Source organism: Berghia stephanieae, chromosome 6, assembly GCF_034508935.2.
Source record: "Berghia stephanieae isolate SIO BIC M18660-M18661 chromosome 6, UCSD_Bste_1.3, whole genome shotgun sequence".
In the NCBI taxonomy this organism is placed as follows: Eukaryota; Metazoa; Mollusca; class Gastropoda; order Nudibranchia; family Aeolidiidae; genus Berghia; species Berghia stephanieae.
The window spans coordinates 34535476-34553258 of NC_088365.1; the positions used below are offsets into that span (position 1 = coordinate 34535476).

Consider the following 17783-nt stretch of genomic DNA (forward strand, 5'->3'; position numbering starts at 1 on the left):
GACTTGTTTTTTTTTTTGCGTATGTTTGTCTCCATCAATAATAGGTGGTACGATAATGTGTCCATCAGCCTGGTCCTTATGAAGGTGTCTGAAGAGAGTGGCCAGGGAATGTAACACACATTCTCTTTTGTGATTGAGGATGATAATCTATTTACGGAAACACATAGTCAATACTGACGTTGGTGTCTGTGGTGCAGTTTTAACGTCAACACCTTACTTTAATCGATGACAAAGTCCCCGGGTTCAAAGCTCTATCGCGCCAATTCTGTACATTTCTTTTCTTTTCTCCTTCCATTTTTTTTTTTTTTTGGTTACAAGCACTTTCTGCTTTCATTTATAGCAAAAGAGATAAACGTTTTGTACCTTAATTCTTCCTCAGCCTTAACCGGTGTGTACTTATTTGCAGGTCTGGTTACCAAAATTGTTATGGTTTCATTGTCATAATGGAAATACTCTCAAACCAACGTAAAATCTTGTCCATTATAATAATGTCACATTCAGCCCATAATTACTTTCGGTTATTAGTCCTGCAAATATCTGCCTAAACCTAATACAAGATTGTTTTCATCTTGCATCCAATCCTCCTGAACGGGGGGGGGGGGGGGGCGGCTATAACCCATTGGATAAAGCATTGCACTTGCTTTCGGAGGGTCACGGGTTTGAACTCCATTTATATCACGTTGTTTCCTTGACCAAGAAATTTAGCCCCCGTTGCTCACTTTGCGACACTGTATTGTGTCTGTGGCTGCGTTATTTTTGTTTTCAAGATGGCTCCTAAAGATACATTTATATTTTCGATAAATGGAATGAATATTTGGTATCTATTTAATTATTTATCAACTATTTAATTATTTATCAATATATTTAATTATTTATTTATTTATTTGATTATTTATCTATTTGTTTATCTAAACCCGATCATTTCTATGCAATGTTAAAAGGGCGCCAATATTATTTTTATATTTTTAGACAAATAAATATTTGATTGGGCACGAGAGAGGATTGCGTTAATGGCACCAAAATAGACAACAATTTACTCAATCATAGTCTTAAAATAGATATCCATTGTAGTAATTTTTAGACATTAAAAGAAATATAGGCCTTGAAGTAAATTTTACATAGCATATCATGATTTTTACTGTAAAAGACTGCACAGTCGAAAATGAATTATTAACATAGCTGAACAATTTTAAACGTGCGCGTCCAATATCCGCTTTGTGATAACAAAAGTAATTAAAACCATCTTTAACAATTGTCTGAAACAACTCGGTAGCCCTTGGGGGGAAAGGGAGGATTTTTATACGTTATTGTACATTTTCCAAATATGTGGTTACCGTTATTTAAAATAAATTTCTAAATATGTTGAAAACAAGTACAGTTATGTAAAAGTTTATATATATATATATATATATTCAACATTCACTCTTTCAGGATCCATTATTGAGAAGACACGAAAATGGTTACGCAAATGGACCATTCCTTTGAGATTGGATCTGACAGAATATCTTTTTTTTCTGGTGGAATTCAGTTAGTTTTTTTAATGGCCACTTTAGATGTTGAGTCCCATTTTCATGAATAGACAGAACGATCGGGCAGATAAAAATGAATTATTTAAACGACTCGATTTGATAACGAAAATGTCATGATAAAATCATGAAGGAAATTGATAAGAAAGACAGAAAATTACGTCGTTCAATTGTAGCATATCACACAAACACATTGAACGTTAACAAGTTTTGAAAAGAAAATGTTGAGCAATGAATGTTCCTACAGCATATTTTAATTATATTTATTAGGGTAATTGGTGTAGCTGGCTAAATTATTGACAGAACAAGTGCCTATGATTATAATCTAGTTCCCTACCCCAAGAGATTGTCCTAATGAATTCCATTGTCTGGCGTGAATGTTTTGTTTGCTTTATTTTGTGAGGGCGTCTTTAGAATGTTTTGTACTCTGGTACACAAATACGAGTGCCTCCTTTTAGCCACAACAGCCACTCCTTTCTCTACCTCTCACTTGTTCTCGCATTTTCTATTTCTTTTCACCCCTCCCTCGCTCTCTCTCTCTCTCTCTCTCTCTCTCTCTCTCTCTCTCTCTCTCTCTCTCTCTCTCTCCCCCCCTCTCTCTCTCTCTTAACCCCTCCCATCTCCTAATCTCTCTTGTCTTTCTATCTCTACCCCCCCCCCACTCCCCCCTCTCTCTCTCTCTCTATCTCTCTCTCTACTCTCTCTCTCCCTCCCTCTCTCTCTCCCACACACACACACACACACACAAACACACACTTTAACATACCTCACACATACTTACTTGGGTTTAGTTCAGATCTTACGGATTTTATCCAAACCAGACGTCTTTGATTTGTAGGTTCTACAGTACATTTTTCCAACGGTCAACATTATTTTTGGTTTAAGAAATGAGATGAAAAACAGTTTCTAACTATATTTTTATTTACATGAAAATTTGAAAGATTTGTATGATATAGTTTGTTGATATATCTATACAAGATTCGATTACTCTAATTCAATAGCAAGTACATTCTTGCCCATCTAGGGTAGGACTGTGTTATAACAACAGAGAACATGAAACAAATCAGATGTTTGGTGGGGTTTTTTTGGCTGCGGAAAAACACGAACATATAGGTACCAAAAAATATTCCACTGGCACCGTAGAGATTTGAACATTTGTCCAACAGTTTCCGAATCCCCAGTCATCGGCTCACCAATGGGCCTGATAATTCTATGGGATATCTTTGTCTTTCACTCGCTGGATGCGAAGAAGAAAATGTACAATACTCGCTGTACAAGAAAATGTACAATACTCGCTGTACAAGAAAATGTACAATACTCGCTGTACAAGAAAATGTACAATACTCGCTGTACAAAAAAATGTACAATACTCGCTGTACAAGAAAATGTACAATACTTGCTGTGCAAGAAAATGTACAATACTCGCTGTACAAAAAATGTACAATACTCGCTGTACAAAAAAATGTACAATACTCGCTGTACAAGAAAATGTACAATACTTGCTGTGCAAGAAAATGTACAATACTTGCTGTACAAGAAAATGTACAATACTCGCTGGCTTCTAGCACGCTCTAAGGAGTTGGAATTCGGCGTGCTAGAAGCCAGCGAGTATTGTACATTTTCTTCTTTGAACAAAATAATTAAAATGCCAACAACAAAAAAGTCAATCGAAAGTACCAGCAAATATCCTAATTTTTAAAATAGTTTGCGTGAGCACGACCTTCTTTCACGGCTTGATAATTGCTGGTAGAAATGTACAGTCAGTCTGAAACGTTATTGGACCCTTTTATTGGCTGGGGGATTTTGCTTTTCACTTTTATAGGATTCGTAAAAATGTGGGTCGGGCACGTATATCAATAATAATAAGAAGAAAGAAATGAGAGAAATGTCACACGAAAAAAGAGAACACATTATCATAGTGTCAGGGGAGAGGTGCTGTATCACTTGGGCCCAAGTATTAGATCCCAAATATTGTGGTCTTTTTTTAAACATTTAAACAGAGAACTATCCGCAAAACGTGCTCAAAACGCTTAACAAGGGTCCATAGCTAATAGCAACGCTTAACATGTAGGACAAAACATGACACCTGTTAGGCGATAATACACGTTTGTTTGATTTATTCGACAGAGACAATGCTATTAACGGCCAGGTACTCATTTCACACATCAGTACGGTGAGAGAAAAGTGAGTAAAGGACTCAACTATGCGCCGACCTGAGCGAGAGACGAACCCAGGACCTTCCGATCGAAAGGCGATTGTCATACCACAAGACAACACGGCCACGAATTCTTTGTTTTCTCCTGTCATTTCTCCTTTCCCGTCGTTTCTCTTCAACACATTAAATAAGAATCTTTACCCTCCACCCGCATGAAATGTCAACAAAAGTGTCACAGCGGCTGGCCCACGCCAATCGAACAAAACACTATTTTCATCTTGGTCGGAGATCTTATACTTCAAATGCCCGTTCATTTAAATTGACTCAATTTGTTAAAAAGTCTTAATCATGAGACCTCTTTTTGTAAGTCCCAGGTTTAAGACTTTTGACAAGTCGAGTTTTATTCAAATCGATGGATACTTGAACCCAAAGTTTTCCGGCCAAAATAAAATCAGCCGTTTGTTGTTTTTCTAAGAGTTCAGCGTTGCTCGATTTTCTGCCGTATACGTTTTTAATATTTTGAGGAGAAAGATAGTCCTTCATATATCGATCAATTAAAATGACCTTCACTTTGTCAAAAACTCTCAAACCTGCGTCCTATTGAAGTGGCAGGTTTGAAAACATTTGACAAGATCAATATGAGGGAGGAGTTTTATAGCCAAAAATTTCAAAACTTTTAAAAAGTGCAGCCGTATTGTTATACCGTGGCTAAACACCATTTCCATTCTGGCAAGAAAACTTTAACTTTCTATAATGAAAGTTAAGATGGTCCATTTTAGTCTAAACCAGAGACTTAACAACCGTACTCTGGAAAAACACGAATTGAACATTTTGGCCAGAAATATCGTTCTTCAAATATCGATCGATTAAAATATCGTTTTGAGGTGGGTCCCTCACATAGTAGAGGAAGTATGTATTAATGGTTATCTGGCCAAAATGAAAAATATATTTCGCCATATAAAGGCTTAGTAACCCTACTGATGCCATACTGAATAAACCAGGATGATTGAGTGCTTTCTATTTCTCTTGTGAGTATGTGTCCTTTGATGCTTGCGCCTAATCTGCTTCCACGGCCATCTGTCCAGCGAGACACACTGCTGTTTGATAAATGACAAAGAGAGTCATTCATCATATTCAGTCTTGCCCCGCCCAGTTACAGTCGCCCCAGCTGATTTTAGTGTGTAGTGTTCATTCCCTTCATGGTATCTATCTAATTTAGGGTTGTTTGCCTTTTAATTTAAAAATATGAATCACAAAATCATTTCCTATTATAACGCATTTATATATATCATATATATATTATATATATATATATATTTATATATATATATATATATATATATATATTTATATATATCAAATTTTGAAACCAATGTAATATTTTTTTTAGCTAATGAAAAAGGGGAGGGTGGAGTGGTGTAAGGAAACAGCGGCGGTATTGGAAACTATTTCAAAACTCCAAACATAGGAGTTCAAGAATAATAAATTAATTCTCCTCAATTTATGATTGATCGATATTGATTGAAATGGTGATTTATATAATGATATCCATTTTTTTAAAATCTATGCTTGTTCATATTTATGAATAGCAATTCAGTTTGCGGCTTATCCAACATAATGTGAGTTTGAGGTTGTTGGTCTCGGTTCCTTTTTTGTTCAGCATTGTGGTTTTGTGGTATGACTATCGCTTTCGTCGTTGTGGGAGGCGTTAAGTTAAAAAGGAGGCCCTTGGAAAGTGATTACACTCATTCTCTCGCCAGACTCATGTCTAAAGTGAGTTCTTTGTCGATTATAGCTTTGACTCTGTAAAAATAAAATTGAGATACCGCCATACAGGCATCATGCCCTTGCCCTACATGTTAAGAGTAGCTGCTGATTGGGACATCTTGTAAAACGTTTTGAGCAGAGTTGAGGTTGATTTTGCGCTGTATAAAAGCTCGCTCGCTTATTTACTTTTCACAGTTACATGGCTCTGTTCATTATTTAATTTCTTTTTTTTTTTTTCTTCCGTTTGGTACTGTTCTAAAGATCTTGCTTTTGATAACCAATATATCACTAAAAGAGCTTTTTTTAAAGGGCTTTTATATTGTGCAATATCCACGAAAAGTGCTCAAAGCGCTTTACAAGGGGTCCCTGGTCAACAGCAACATTTAACATGTAGGACGGGACACGCCGCCTGTTAGGCGATATTACAATTTTTCGGACAAAGACACTGCTGTGAACGGCCAGGTACTCATTTTACACCTGAGTATGGTGAGAGAATATGAGTAAAGAGCTTTTTCCAAGGACTCAGCTATGCGCCGAGCGCGAGGCTCGAACCCAGGACCTTTCGATCCGAAAGCGAGTGTCATACCACTAGACCACATAGCCGCACACTACAGAACGAATGATCGCTGAATGGAGAATATATGAATGATTACTAACCGTCTGATCGGTGCCATATTCTGCAATGGTAATAGGATTGTAGAGGCAATCGCGAATGTAACTGTCCACTTGGATTATAGGAGCTGACACTCTTGTGCTCCAGTTACCCAATTCTTCTCTTTGATTGACGCAATAGATTTAGCCTGCATGATGTACATGAAGCATTATTATTGTATTGATTGATTTTGCAGAGTTTAGAGTTGTCAGATTAATTTATTCATTATTTATAAGTGATTCTTAGCTGCTAGAAACTATGGACTGTAAAAAAGTAATATTATGGAGATAACAGCTTTAAAAAGAACAAAACACCAAAGACGGACTGTTTCAGTCTCAAAATCCTTCTTCGGCCAACAATAAAAAAACAATAAAAGATATATTTATATGTATAAATTACTTAAAACCCCAGATAGACGTCTATCTGGATTTTTTTATTGTTTGTTTGTTTGTTGTTTAATTTTTTTGTTTTTTGTTTTTGTTTTCTTTTGTATGCTTTTTTTTTGTTTGTTTTGTTGTTTTTTTTTGTCTCTTGTTTTTGTTTTGTTTTTTTCTTTGGGGGGGGGGGGGAGGGTTGGGTTTTTTGTTGTTGTTGGTTGAAGAATGTTTTTGATCCCTAAACCATCCGTGTATGGTTATTTGTTCTCTTATGTTTAATAGTTTTTATTTATGACTTTGTATCGTATTTGGGTTTATTGGTGAGTATCACGTCAGAATATTTAGCATGATGAATCTTTTTTATGTAACTTTAACTCTGACCTTTTAGCACATTTTGTCTATATTTTGACGTACCGGGAAAGTTTTATTTTGGGTTTTAATCGTAAGAACCGGTTTGTCTTGTGGTCGTTGCTTTTGTTTAATTGAATGAGCCACCGACTGGCATCATCCATATGGGAGTGTAGTTTGGGCAGTAGAAAGAAATCATTTCTTTCATTTATAAATCGTTTGTATGGAATATAAATGATATTGATTAATTTTTAAAAATAAGAATAAAATTCTCTTTATTCATCCCATACGGGAAATTTGTCTCGAGGGTCTATTCCAAGGGAAGACTGAAATAATCTAGGCGTAAGCCGCAGAGCAGCGCCGCAAATTGAGCTAAGGCGAGGTGACTTGTTCAAGGGCACGTTGCCTCTACTGATAAAGTCGGTCACTCTAGGTGCATATTTTATCAGATCTGATATCCGAACTCAATCTACAAACAACAACAAGCAAATCAAAAGAAACAACAACAAAAAACCCAAAACAATTTCCATCTCTTTGATTTCCTTGGTATTCCGTTCAGGGAGTTTAACCTTGACGTTTATGAAAATAAAATGAGGGGGGGGGGGGGCATCTGCTTCACTCTGAAAAATTAACATGTTTTAAAAATTTGACCAGAAAACTCAATCGACCTTCACCTTGACAAAATCTCTGAACACTGAGACTTCAGTGAGGTAATTTAAAGAAGTCTCAGGCGTGAGAGTTTTTGACAAGATGAGAAAAATTTGAGGGACGAGTCCTCTGGTAATTTTTTTTTTAAACGTGTTCTTTTTTTCAGAGTACGGCAGAAATAGTAGTGGTTTGGACTAAAGGGGAGAGAGAGGGGGCGGGGGGAGTGTGTTCCTCCAAGTGTTCTTTTCAAATTTAATCTTCTTGGGCAGCCATTGCGCAACACTTTGATGTTTTTATCTTACATTTGTTTTGTTTTTCTTTAGTTGGGTTATTTTCTTTGTTGTACTTTTGTGTTTCTTTTTTTTTTCTTTTTATTAGGCCACTAGACAATCCTTTTTCACAACATACGGGCGTTCGATTATCACTTGTCATTAATATAATGCATCATCGACATCAAAGGGGAGAGAATACCATCGGATGCCTACACATTCCATTGACTATTTCCATTGATCGATGTTGTCTATATAGTCGTAAATAGCATAGAAAAAATATGGGAGCGCCGGCCCGTATGTGTTGACGCCATTCTGCTTCTGGTCTTCGATTTTTCCTAATCGGTAGATACTTTCGGCGATTAATTCTCCACACGCTCAGGCTCTGGAGAAGATTAGACTGGAGATCACAACATGAGCTGGGCGAGCTTCGAAAATGAGTCGACTATTTTTATACTAAAGAAGTGAATTGAAAACCTGATGAATATTTGAAGAGGTGACTTTCAATACCTGGTAAATAATATTGAGAGAAAATGGTTATTTCTTGTCATTTATTTCGTGGATTAAAAAGAAAAATATACTTGTCTTCATTGCCTTATAGAACAATAACGTGAGGTTTTCTCTGGTGATTCCAAGATTTCCCAAAATGTTTTATTTGAAAAGTATACACTTATTTTCTATCGAGGTGTCACTTAGCCTGTTTTGAAAGTGATCTCATTTATATCAGATTTGAATTTTTTGTTTAAAAATGTCTCTCACTGAGGTCCCGGTAATTCAATTGGTAGGGTAATCGCTACTTAAGGAAAAGGATTGGTTTCCATCCTGTATTAAGTCAAATTTATTCTTTCTGATTCGCCTATCCACCAAGATTTAGAGTCCGGATCTGTTCAATCTAGTAGCGTCCTAAGAGTAATGATCAGAGATGGACATTGGGAGATTAGGCTAGTGTTATTGTTCTGGATGGAGCATCGTTTGCTGTTGGTTCATATGGCAGAAGAACTGATTGTTTTCGGAAAGTACACGAGCATTATGGTGAAGTCAAAATTGTAGCAATTCGAAACCTATGCTATGGCATGGTGATAGTGGACGAAAAACTGCTCTTCTTTGGATTGGTGGTCGACTTTCTGCTCAATATCACATTTGGGAAAGATAGATGGATGGATAGATAAATAAATAGATAGATAGATAGATAGATAGATAGATAGATAGATAGATAGATAGATAGATAGATAGATAGATAGATAGATAGATAGATAGATAGATAGATAGATAAAGAGATAAATAGATATTTATATATACAGAGAGAGACACAGAGAGAGAGAGAGATAGAGAAAGAATTTTGGAATATCTCAAAATGCTCTTCAAAAAAAAGTATTAAATAAAATGTAGAGGTAGAATGGATTTTAAAATTATAGACAACGGTGTTCAGAAAACCTATCTCCCAAGCTTAACCACTCATTGCTGTTATCCTGTCATTTTAATTAATCCTTTTTAACAAAGAACACAAGTCATAGTTTCATGTTGTCAATACTCGTGTGAAGTGTGTATACAGGGAAATTTTAAAAATAATTCTATTGGAAAGACAATTGAAATAAACAACAGTTTTGACACAAAATAAATTCGTTAATCACACTTAAATGAAATATCTTGAAGAGCACAGGAACGTAGTTGTTTTTCATGAATATTCTTGACATATTAGGAACAATCGCTCACGCAATCCAACCATCAATGAGGTTTTTAGGGGAAATTGTATAAGATCTGAATTGTCATTCTTTTTATAAGGACCGTATTTCGCTAGAGTGTCTCCCCCCATTCATTTCCTTCATCCATATTACTTGAAATCCTCATTCACATCCCATTTTACTCATCCGATTTTACGAGCTTGTGTGTTTTATTCGAGATGATATGAAATTCCCAAGGCAACGGGCTAGAGTACAAGATAAATGTCTTTAAACAGACACGCACAGTTCCAGGCGAACGAAAAGGGAAGTATTTTTAGTTTGTGTCCAATCATTTAAAACGATTTCAATGCGTGGAGAACCTGGTGCTAAAAATTGAATTTTAAACTTGACTCGAGGAGGTGACTTCCAAAGCCTACAATGTCGCCATTTCACCTGGCTGAGAAAACTGCAATTTTTTGTCCTTTATTTAGTGATCAAAGGGAGTCTCGATAGCTCAGTTGGTAGAGCATTCGCTTCACATATAAAGGGACCAAGACCGATCAAGGGTGAAGTCGAGATTTTTTTCTGACTCCCCAGTCCACCCGGCAGTGATTGGTAGCTGGGTCTGTTGGATCCAATGGAAGGTACTTTGCGTTAGACTAGACTCCTATCCAAAGGATTGCAAGCAATTGCGATTGTCCGTTTCAAGCTATAGAGATCGGGATAAACTCCGGCTCAATGGGCCTAACGGCTCTGAAGGACCGCTTTTTCTTTTCTTTTTTTTTCTTCTTCTTTTTAGAGTGACATAAAGTGAAAAATCTTGTCTCCTTTGCCTCATAGAACATTATCCTGAATTTTCTGAAGCTTCTAATTTTCTCCGGCAATTCTTAGGTGACCAAAAGATTGTTTGAGAGTGTGAACTCATTTTCTATCTGGATGTGACATAGCAGGTTTTGAAAGTCATCTTAACCAGTTAACTGCCGTCCTCTGGAAAGGCACATAATATTTTTTAAAATTGACCAGAAAACTCGCGAGGTCCCAGTTTTGAGAGTTTTTGCCAAGATGAGGGTCATTTTAATAGATTCCATATATTCCAAATGTTTAATACTTGTTTTTCAAGAGTACGGCAGTTAATTAGTGAGATTTTGTTAAAAACATTTTAAACTTGTTATAAACCAATGCAAACTTGCACCCTTATCCTTTTTTTTTTTTTTTTTTTTGGAGGGAGGGGGGTGGGGGGGGGAGGGTCCAAATGCCCTTTTTTGTTGCTGATAAAAAATAAAATTACCTTTATTGACCCTATAACTGTTGTCAACGATGTCCCTTCCCCTCAGAACTCAATGATGGAAAATCTCATAAACTCTCGTAATTTTAGGGGGAGATCTAGAATTTGTTCGAGAATTCCGTTTATTTGACATTGTCTTCATTGTTCTTTCCCTCAGCGACGAGTCACGAAACCCAGACCGCTCTTAGAGTAGTCATGAGACTTTTTTATCTTCTTGTAAAGACCAGGGGAGGTAACTACAGCTTCAATAAATCATCGGATTAAACTACAAAATGGGCGAAGGGAAATAACTCTTTGCATAAGAAGACAATATAATTATTGATGTTACCACGCAACGAATGTCGTATGAACTATTTCCTATTCCCTCGATATTTTAAAACTCTCTGGGTTGTGGTCTCTTTTCTTGGATCACATCTAATCTTGATGAATGGACTGTTAATATTTTTAGTACTATTTTTCTCCATTGTTACCGCTACAGAAGGCCAAGCTATTTTTACTCTTATTAAATAACATTTTAAGAGAGTCGTGTGTAAGGCATTTTTGCAGATTGTTTATTTTACTAATGTGAATCAAAATCAGAATTGCTTTAAAGCTCTGTGGAATTAATCTTCAGTCAAAATTATTATATCAATGACTTTGAGTGGTTAAGATGATAATAATAATAGACCTACAGTTTGCTTATCGTAATGGCTTTATATCGACCAGCCTATTTACAGGTCTGATAACCAAATTGTTATGGGCTCATTATTGTAATGAAAATACTCTCAATCCAACGCAACATATTGTCAATTACAACAATTCTAAAACAAGCTCATAATTGCGTTTGATTATCAGACTGGTTTCTGTGTGCAAGTATCTTTGTATTAATTTCCATAATATAGATAGAACGAAGATGACGTCACTCAAGTCTTTGTTATTGTTTTTTTCCATCCACTTAAATGATTAATTCTCACTAAACTGTATGAACCAGACTATAAAAGTTCATGATTACACATTAGTCTGTGTGTTGGTCCGTTTTATTTCCGGATGGCAATGTTGTGAGATTATTAGCCAAGCGCATACTATCTATAGTTCACAGAACTTATTGTTCGTGAATCTTCAAAGAGTTTTTGCTTCTTTTTCAGATGTGATTTCTTCCATCTTAGTTTCTTCTCTGTTTTTTTTTTTCTTTTGATATTTGGTGAAAATTATCTTTTATTTTCTCCGACCTGGTGACGGCATCGATTTTTTTTTTTTTTCGTTTTTAAAATAATTTTTTAGTCTTATTAATACATATAAAGTCTTGCTGTGACGTAAGGCTATACTCCTCCGGGACATCTGGTTCCATCTCCTCCAGTGACGCAGTGATAACCCTGCTCCTGTCACCGATGTCCACCGATCATTTCGTAAAAAGACACATTAATGTCACTTTACGATATGGACAAGTAATATTTGATATTCCTAATCTTTGGTCATGCGCCGAGCAATGCAATGAACAATATCTAATCAACACATTAAAATATCTCACTTTTAATTTATGATTTTATTTTCCAGATTCCAATGTATAGGCACTGAAGAAAGCTGTAAAACAGCTGTCTTCAAAACAAATGTTTGTTGACCCACTAAAAGGACTTGAAATTTGAACATCAAAGGTTGGATGGGACAACCAGCATGGCCAAGAAATCATTGGCTCTTATGGGGTCGTCCAAACACTTGCATCAGAATCTGTGTCATCTCCTTGTCCTAAGTTTTGGACTTGTCCACTTTGCTTCGGGTAAGTGTTTCATTTCATTCTGAAACCCTTTATATATTCAGTGGCGTAGGGCCTTAAAGGCTATTAAGGCTAAGCCACAGGTCGTCATTGTCTTGAAAGTATGTAAGAATTTAACAATAAAAAGTCACACTTTTAATTTTTCTGTTTCACAAACAATGAAATTCATTGTTGACCTGGTGTTAAAAAACCCTTACAGAGCCTCAAAACTTGAACCAATCACACCGCTTTGAATTTACTACAGCTCGAGTTGTACTCGTGCCCCTGACCAATCAGTACAGCGTGTGGCTTTAAAGGTGGAGAAGGCTTCCAGCCATATTCCCACGGTACAACCAGGCGATGCATTTCACGTTTGCCGTGTGCTATGACTGTGGGCATCAAGAGGCATCTTGACGTTGAACTGAGTCATTGTGGCTTTCTTACTCGCAGCCACATACAATGACCTAATTAATGGCAATCGTGTTGTACCTGTTACCCATCCCTCTTCGAGGCGTGTCAGGCATGTGATATTGAATTCCCATTGTCCCTTTTAACTTGAGAGTGTTAATCTGATGTGTGCAGTGTTTGTTTTTAAAAAATTTAATTAATTGCTATTAAGTGTGATGAATCACGTTGATTACCTGTTGGCTATCAATACCAGTTCTTTGAATAGGGAAAATAAACTTTTGATTAAAAGTCTCGGTCCCCATCAACCAAACGATTTTGTACTCACTATTAAAGACGGGAAACAGAATCGATCATTTTATTTGATAAAGATTGGTATAGTCGTTTTCCTTGGCTATCGGTGAGAATAGAAAATAAGAGTTTATTTTCTTTTAATTGTATTTTGTTTGGCGATAACAGCAATACAGAATTGTCTTGGACAAGAAGTGGATTTACCTGTTTGAAAAATTTAACACAGAGAGCATTGAACCATCAGAAGTCTAACTTACATTTAAATATCACCACTAGATTGAAAACCGTTGGTACTCTTCACATAGGTGCACAGATTGACAGTGGCTATCACTTATCTTTAGCAGGGCATGATGAACAAGTTACAAAGAACATACAAATTTTGGTAAAATAATTGAGTGCATCAAATTCTCTCTCTCTCTCTCTCTCTCTATATATATATATATATATATATATATATATATATATATATATATATATATATATATATATATATATATATATGCGACATCCCATCTCAAATCCAGCCCCATGCTCCTAAATGACCAGGCTACGCCGCTGTATATATTTATTTATCTTATAGCCATCGCTCATTTTCGAAATGGAAGACTCTCAAATTACTGCAAAATCTTCTCTGGTGTAACAATAATATAAAAAAACATATAATTTGTAGTAGGTTATCACACTTTTAAATTCATTCATGTAGATCTAGATTTTATTGTCATCAATTATTTAATTTTTATTATTATTATTATCATTATTATTATTATTATTATTATTATTATCATCATTATTATTACTATTATTATTATTATTATTATTATTATTATTATTATTATTATTATTATTATTATTATTATTATTATTATTATTATTATTATTAAGGGGCGGTTTGGGTCTAATTATTAGGAAAATCCTTCGAAAAATTGATTTTGAGATTTTGGTGGTAATTGATATTTTATTACCCTAAAAATAATATAATTGAAGTCCAAATTCTTAAAGCAGACTATAAAGGCATGAAAAACACAGTCGAAAATGGTACATATAGTAAGAAAAGTGTGAAAAACGGGAAGCTATTTTACTATTTTCTCAAAATGTCATATTTTTAAGGGTATGGGATACTGTGTCAAACGTTTCTCTGAATCTATTCAATGAAATTGTCTGAAAATTTCCACAGTTATCACATAGATAATGTATTGTGTCACCATAGAGATATTTTTTGATAAGATATGTGAATTTTGAATTATAATCCTAATTCTGAATTTTTAACATCAATTTTGTCATAACATTTTGATTCTCAACTTTGTAATGTTCTAATAAAAATTCCATAAGCTAAAGCCGTAAAATCTCTCTATGGTGACACACTATGGTACAATGTTGACAAGAGGGAAGAATATGGAGGTCATTCCTTCATTAGTTTTAGTGAAACGTTTGCCACAAGATTGTTATATTTTTTTTATGTCAGATCCCCAAATTAGGTCGCAAAATGGGTATCAACACAGATAATTAAAATTTGTCACCATAAATGTTGTTTTTTAACCTATAATGACGACACAGAATGATTAAAACCGCCCAATATTGGTAATTAATTTTATTTTTTTTGAAAAGACCCAAACCGCCCCTTAATTTTACTATTATTATTATTATTATTATTATTATTATTATTATTATTATTATTATTATTATTATTATTATTATTATTATTATTATTATTATTATTATTATTATCATTATTATTATTATTATTATTATTATTATTATTATTATTATTATCATTATTATTATTATTAGTAGTAGTAGTAGTAGTAGTAGTAGTAGTAGTAGTAGTAGTAGTAGTAGTAGTAGTAGTAGTAGTAGTAGTAGTAATAGTAGTAGTAGTAGTAGTAGTAGTAGTAGTAGTAGTAGTAGTAGTAGTAGTAGTAGTAGTAGTAGTAGTAGTAGTAGTATTTAGAATAGTGGATAGCAAAAAGAAAAATGACGAGTGTGACAAATTAATACATGGACATTTCGCCTTTGTTTGGTGTGAGATCTACAAAACACTTAAAATTAAACCTTAGTAAAAATGACCAGAGCTGTAAAATCCGAATACTATGCACATTATATTAAGAAACTACATTTATGCACCCCAATGATTAAAATAAACAAACAAGACAAAATAATTGTTGACGTTTCAGGTCTACCTTTTATCAAAGTAATTTTTTTTTTTAATTTTAAAAACCCAGAACAAACAGATTATATACTGAAGAAAAAATATAATAATAAATTCACAACAAAACAACTAAAGTTTTGCACAATTACATCAGGCACGATTGTCAAGAACGGTGCTGCGAGATGTAGAAGAGGGATTCAATTCTGAGACCTACGGACATGAGCTGAGAAATATGTTTACGTTTTTCTTCTTCTCCAGGCCCATTCGGCCCATGGAGCCGGAGTTTATCCCGGTTTCAATGACGTGAAACGACAATAACAATTGCTTACTATCCGTTGGATAGGATGCTAGTCTATTGCAAAGTACTTTCCGCCAAAATCTTACAGACTCAATTACCCATTCACTGTTGGGTGGACAAGGGGGTGAGAAAAAAAATCTCGACTGCACCCGGGATCGCTCTTGGTCCCTTTGCATGTGGAGCGAGTGCTCTAGCAACTGAGCTGTCGAGACCACGATTGTTGACGTAAAGAAAATATAAGATTGCATCTAGATGATTTTTTTAATTTTCTGAATCTAAGACCATTTTCTTGACACCTTCTTGCTGACAATGTAAACTTTACAATTACTCGTGTCTTTGTCTGTTTACCTTTTTAAACATATATTGGTTGTAGTCTTTTTTATTCAATATAAAATGATGTATTTTGATAAAGGAGAAACCCAAAACGTCAATAATTATTTCGTTTATGATATCTATTGAAGCTTAACAGTTCTTCATATTCGTCTTCTTCGCATATAAAGCTTTATTCTGGTTACATATTCGAATTTGGTGGTTTAAAATACTCCAAAAACAATAATCTTTACTTCTTTTATAAATACATAAATAAATAAATAGAACTTTTAAGAGCGCAATATCCACTAAATTTGCTCAAAGCAAGACATGACGCCTGTTGGGCAATATTACAATTTTTTCGAACAGGAAAAACGCTGTTAACGGCCAGGTACTCATTTTACACCTATATAGTAGTGAGTATAGTGAGAGAATGTGAGTAAAGAGTCTTTTCCAAAAGACCTAACTATGCACCGAGTGAGGCTCGAACCCAGGACCTTCCGATCCCAAAGCGAGTGTCATACCACTAGACCACATAGCCGCACTTTTAAGAGATACAAATAATGAACTTGGTGTGATTTCATATTGTTAGTTTTATATCAAGAAAAAGAATTCCGCGGTGACTTACTCCACGGATACCATGCCAAAATCCCAATGTAATAAAATCTCAATATAAAGTGTTTATTATGTTCCCTATTGTGTGAAAGTCCCTTAAGACTGTCGACTTCCCTGTCGCGCCAGTTGCACATGTCGCCCCCATTAGTTAGGTCTGATGGGATAACGTTACACAAAGAGATGAAACCTCTCTGAGGTTGGCTTTCACAGAAAAATCAATGTCGTGTATATGACATGACACGACTCCCTTCTAATAAGCCCAATATTGTTGCTTTGGCTTTCGGAGGCTTTAATATTAACATGGGGATTTAAAGGTTCAACCTTTGTAGTTTTTAACATATTTCCCATCCTTTCAATGCCGATTTTATGTCGATTTCACTAAAAGAAAAATGTGAAATATATTTTTTTAATATAAAATGTCCAATATAGAATTTGGAAATACGTTGCAAATGTTTCCGATTGAAAATCAATATATCTATATGTCGCATGATTTATTCGCCATCGGGACGCCATCTTCTCACTTTTAATTATTCGTCTTTTGTGATTCATTCATCATGTTTCGTTGAAACGGTGTCTACATTTGCTGGGGCAATACGGTCGGTCTTTTGAATTTAACTTTGGGAATCGCTATCTGGCAACCTTAGGCCTATTGGCAAATTCCTTTGCGCGCACCAAGCTACATGCTTTATTACCGGATCTATTATGACGGTTGAGGGCTCAAAAGATTAGCTTCAATCTAGGTATGTGAATTTCCACATTACAGTAATGTAATAAGGAAAATAGATGACTGCCTTTTCGTAATAGCCATTATTTCTCCGCAAACAGTGCGGGTTTTCCACTAATTATACTAAGAAGAAAAATAATAATAATAATAATAATAATAATAATAATAATAATAATAATAATAATAATAATAATCTCATCATCATCATCATCATCATCATATCATCCATCATCATCATCATCATCATCATAATTATAATAATAATTATTATTATTATTATTATTATTATTATTATTATTATTATTATTATTATTATTATTAGCATGTTAAAAAGTGTGTAAATTATGCAGAGTAGGTTACCTATATCAAAATATTGAATCATAATAAACATATTAACTACTTCTGAGTTGTGCTAGATATCAATGATGTGCATTTAGCTCACGACATCCACCAGCCGGCCATAACGTACCAACGCACAAAACGATGTGTAACCTTGAATATTTATGGTCTAGAGAAAGAATAAATGTCTGGTTAAAAACAATAACGGACATTTGAGTGACGTAATTTTCGATCCTTCT

General features: G+C 34.8%; 1 protein-coding gene across 2 annotated transcripts in view; it reads left to right on the forward strand.

The window, feature by feature from the left end:
• Nucleotides 1–17783, forward strand: part of LOC144974929 (neuroglian-like) — a 134564-nt gene that overhangs the window by 57043 nt on the left and 59738 nt on the right. For both annotated transcript variants that reach the window (XM_078918450.1, XM_078918449.1), the window contains exon 3: nt 12222–12441. In XM_078918450.1, coding sequence (XP_078774576.1) covers nt 12339–12441 — 103 coding nt within the window. In that variant the 5' untranslated portion in view covers nt 12222–12338. The remainder of the gene's footprint in view (nt 1–12221; nt 12442–17783) is intronic.